The sequence below is a fragment of the Mytilus edulis genome, chromosome 12 (genome assembly GCF_963676685.1).
Source record: "Mytilus edulis chromosome 12, xbMytEdul2.2, whole genome shotgun sequence".
In the NCBI taxonomy this organism is placed as follows: domain Eukaryota; kingdom Metazoa; phylum Mollusca; class Bivalvia; order Mytilida; family Mytilidae; genus Mytilus; species Mytilus edulis.
In genome coordinates this window covers 56117329-56121380 of record NC_092355.1, presented here as the reverse complement: position 1 = coordinate 56121380, position 4052 = coordinate 56117329, and the positions used below count along the sequence as shown (strand labels likewise).

General features: G+C 34.2%; 2 protein-coding genes across 2 annotated transcripts; both read left to right on the top strand.

Moving 5' to 3' along the window:
- Positions 1-285: 285 nt before the first annotated feature.
- On the top strand, positions 286-3738 carry LOC139498848 (uncharacterized). The gene has a single exon (XM_071287429.1). It carries the CDS (start codon positions 286-288, stop codon positions 1843-1845), a length of 1560 nt encoding a protein of 519 aa, XP_071143530.1. The 3' UTR covers positions 1846-3738.
- Positions 1876-3738, top strand: LOC139498849 (uncharacterized). Its single transcript, XM_071287430.1, has one exon. It carries the CDS (start codon positions 2031-2033, stop codon positions 3036-3038), a length of 1008 nt encoding a protein of 335 aa, XP_071143531.1. The 5' UTR covers positions 1876-2030; the 3' UTR covers positions 3039-3738.
- Positions 3739-4052: the final 314 nt, after the last annotated feature.

Genomic DNA, 4052 nt, shown 5'->3' with positions numbered 1-4052 from the left:
AGATACTATTTTGAATGGTTACAAAATTCCTTTTTACAGTACCCCTCCTTCTGTATGCTTAAAAAACAATCGATCGGCAATCATCCATAGCGAGTTTGTTACCGAAGCTATACATGATCTTCTTATAAGGGGTTTGATTGAGGAATGTGAATTTCAACCTCGTGTTGTAAATCCTCTTACAGTTTCAGCGTCGGACGGTAGGAAAAAACGCCTTATTTTAGACCTCCGTCATGTTAACAAACATCTTTGGAAATCAAGTGTAAATTTGAAGATGTTCGCATAGCCATGCAGTTTATCACAAACAATTCTTTTTGTTTCCAGTTTGATATTGTGTCGGCATATCACCATGTTAATATTTTTATGCCACATACAGAATTTTTAGGGTTTTCCTGGAGGCATGAAAACACCGAAAAATGGTATAAGTTTTTGGTTCTCCCGTTTGGACTTTCGTCAGCATGTTATATATTTACTAAGATCACAAGACCACTTATAAAAAAGTGGAGGGGTGAAGGTAAGCAAGTTTTAATGTACCTAGATGATGGTTTAGGCACTCATACGGACGAAGAAACTTGCAAAACTATGTCCAATCAAGTGAGACAAGATTTAATTCAGAGTGGATTTGTTCCTAAAAATGAAAAATCTAAATGGTCACCTATGAAACTTTTGGTATTTTTGGGTTATTCAATTGACACAAACCGTGGCACTATAACCATTCCGAACGAAAGAGTTCAAAAGGTTTTAAAAACCATTGCTGACGTTGAATACTATGTATCTAAACATGGCAAAGTCCATGCACGATTGGTTGCTTCTTTAGTGGGACAAATAGTGTCCATGTCATACGTCATTGGTAACGTTGCTTATATCATGTCTAAACATTTAAGCATTGATATTTTAAGTATGACTTCGTGGAATAGTTGTATTGTTTTATCAACAGAAAGCTTGATACAAATTAAATTTTGGAGAGAAAATTTAGAACACGTAAATGTTAAAAAGTTTTCTTCAGATGTGTCATGTCAATCTGTAGTTTATAGTGATGCAAGCAATACAGGATATGGTGGCTATGTTGTAGAAACACCTTTTAATATAGCACATGGTATGTGGTCCGAATGTGAGGCTTCAAAGAGTTCTACGTGGAAAGAGCTAAATGCTGTTAGAAATATTCTATTATCTATGATCAATGTATTAAAAGATAAACGAATTAAATGGTTCAGTGATAACCAGAATGTAGTAACTATTGTGGAAAAAGGTAGTATGAAACCTGAGTTACAGGATATTGCTATGTGCATTTTTGAGAATTGTTTGATACATAATATATCTATCGATGTAGTTTGGGTTCCTAGAACCTTGAATGAGAAAGCGGATTTCATCAGTCGTATTATTGATTATGACGATTGGGGTATTGACGAACAGTTATTTATGTATGTAGATTCCCTATGGGGACCTCATGAGATAGACTGGTTTGCAAATGATGACAATCATAAGTTAACGGTATTTTATTCCCGTTATTGGACGGTGAACTCGATGGGTATCGATGCATTTACTATTAACTGGCAAGGTGCCAATGGTTGGTTTGTACCACCTGTATGTTTAGTGTCTAAAGTAATAAGTTACATGAGGCAATGTTTTGCTCACGGGACACTTGTTTTACCTTTATGGAAGTCGGCAAGCTTTTGGCCGATGCTATGCCCTACGGGTGAAGGGTTCATTAAAGAGGTGAAAGGCTGTATAGATTTACCTACTAACAAGAAATTCTATACTTCTGGTAAAGGGAATAAATCAGTATTTGGAAATATTGATTTACCCTTCAGGGTGTTGGCTTTGAGGCTTGATTTTGAACCTTTTTAACAACTAATGTAAAAGTTCTTGAGTTGGTGGCGGTAATGTTACAGTAGGCCTGAGGGGCTGTGGTGGTGGTTTAATCTTAAGTGAAATGCGAGACGAGTTATATGAACATTAGATTGTGAAATTGTTTATATACAAATTGTATGTGCTTTGTACATTATGTTTTAATGTGATTTTTATTTTTACATATGTTTTTGCAGGCTTTCCAAAGCGATCTGTTGGAATTACCTGATACTTTGATTGAGAAAATCCATTTACTTCCTGATCTGTTAACCGAAAGTAAATCTAACAACACCGTTCAAAATTATTATTATGGTTTTTTGAGATGGAAAAAATGGGCTTTATCTAATGGAATATCTAGTGAATTTATTTTACCGGCCAAACCAATACATGTGGCTATATATTTAGCATGTTTAGTGCAACAAAATCGTACGCCCAGTCCTATCAATCAAGCGTTTTATAGTATTAGATGGGCACATAAAATTATTAGTGTTATTTCTCCTACAGATTCTGATTTAGTGAAAAATATTCTTGAAGGAGCTAAGAGACGTCTATCTGTTCCGATTAAAAAGAAAGAACCGATCACTCCAGATATGCTTTCACAGATGTTCGACAGGTTATATTGTGAAAATAATCTTTACAACCAGCGTACTATTTCCGCTTGTTTGTTATCTTATTCTGGTTTTTTACGTGTTTCTGAATTGCTGAATTTGAAAACCTGTGATATTCAATTTTTTCTAAGTCATATGTCAGTATTCATACAGAAAAGTAAAACGGATATTTACAGAGATGGTGATCGAATAATCATTGCGAGAACCGGGAATAAATTATGTCCTGTGAAGAACTTTGAGAGTTTTTTAGAATGGAGCAATAATCCACTTGATACTGATGTTTTCGTATTTCGTAATTTGACAAAAACCAAGGAAAATTATGTGTTCCGAAAAGAAAACAAACCTCTTTCTTATACAAGAATGCGAGAGCTATTTATAGAAGCATTTTCTCCGATTGTGCCAAATATAAAATCTTTTGGCCTTCACAGTCTAAGGTCTGGTGGAGCTTCTGCAGCTTGTAATTTTGGTATTTCTGATAGACTTTTCAAAAGGCATGGACGTTGGAGGTCGGAGACAGCAAAAGACGGTTACGTTAAGGACTCGTTTTCGGACAGAATGTTAGTTTCACAAAATTTGGGTCTTTAGTATATTTTTTTTTTTCAAAATTATATTATTAGTCCTTTTTTACATATTGTCCCTTTCTTTGGTTCAGCAGCGGCGTTGTCGTGTGGCTTTGCACTTTATTTATGAGTTTATTGTTTTCTTCATACTGTTTAGCAGTATGTCATTTACAATTTCATCAATACGAAGTATTTGTGGTATATGGTATATGAGACCAATACGAAGTATTTGTGGTATATGGTATATGAGACCAATACGAAGTATTTGTGGTATATGGTATATGAGACGGCATTGAGTAGTAATTCTGTTTTTTTGAATACAGAATGAAGTTTGTGACAAGAGAAATATAATTTCTTTCGTTTGAACGTAGTGAATAAGAGTGAAATTATTTTCTCTTGTTTGGTCATGATGTATGTAGGTGTCGTGCTTATCGCACGGTCATTTTTCCCGCCAAAACGGGGGTTTTGGTCATTCAGCACGACAGCGCCGAACCGTCAACACACATTTATCTAAAGTTTAATTTTTAAGTAAGTTGGTAAATTTTTATTTATAACTCCCCCTTTTTATCGTAATTATATGATTGATAGGACTGGAGGGTAGTTTTTTATGTTTGGAAAAATTATAAATTATATTGTTGAAATGTTGTATTGTGTATACAAGTTATATGAATTGTTTCATATCTTTAATAAACTGAGCAGCGGCGTTGTCGTGTGGCTTTGCACTTTATTTATGAGTTTATTGTTTTCTTCATACTGTTTAGCAGTATGTCATTTACAATTTCATCAATACGAAGTATTTGTGGTATATGGTATATGAGACCAATACGAAGTATTTGTGGTATATGGTATATGAGACCAATACGAAGTATTTGTGGTATATGGTATATGAGACGGCATTGAGTAGTAATTCTGTTTTTTTGAATACAGAATGAAGTTTGTGACAAGAGAATTTTATTTTCAGAGTGTGTTATATTACTTATCAGAATGATTAATCAAGGCATGTTCGATACAATTAATTTTATTCAAACATATGACGTCG

What these genes read in the sequence shown, in the direction of transcription:
- LOC139498848 (XM_071287429.1), top strand. Translation starts at nt 286, where the DNA reads ATGCAGTTTATCACAAACAATTCTTTTTGTTTCCAGTTTGATATTGTG.
- LOC139498849 (XM_071287430.1), top strand. Translation starts at nt 2,031, where the DNA reads ATGTTTTTGCAGGCTTTCCAAAGCGATCTGTTGGAATTACCTGATACT.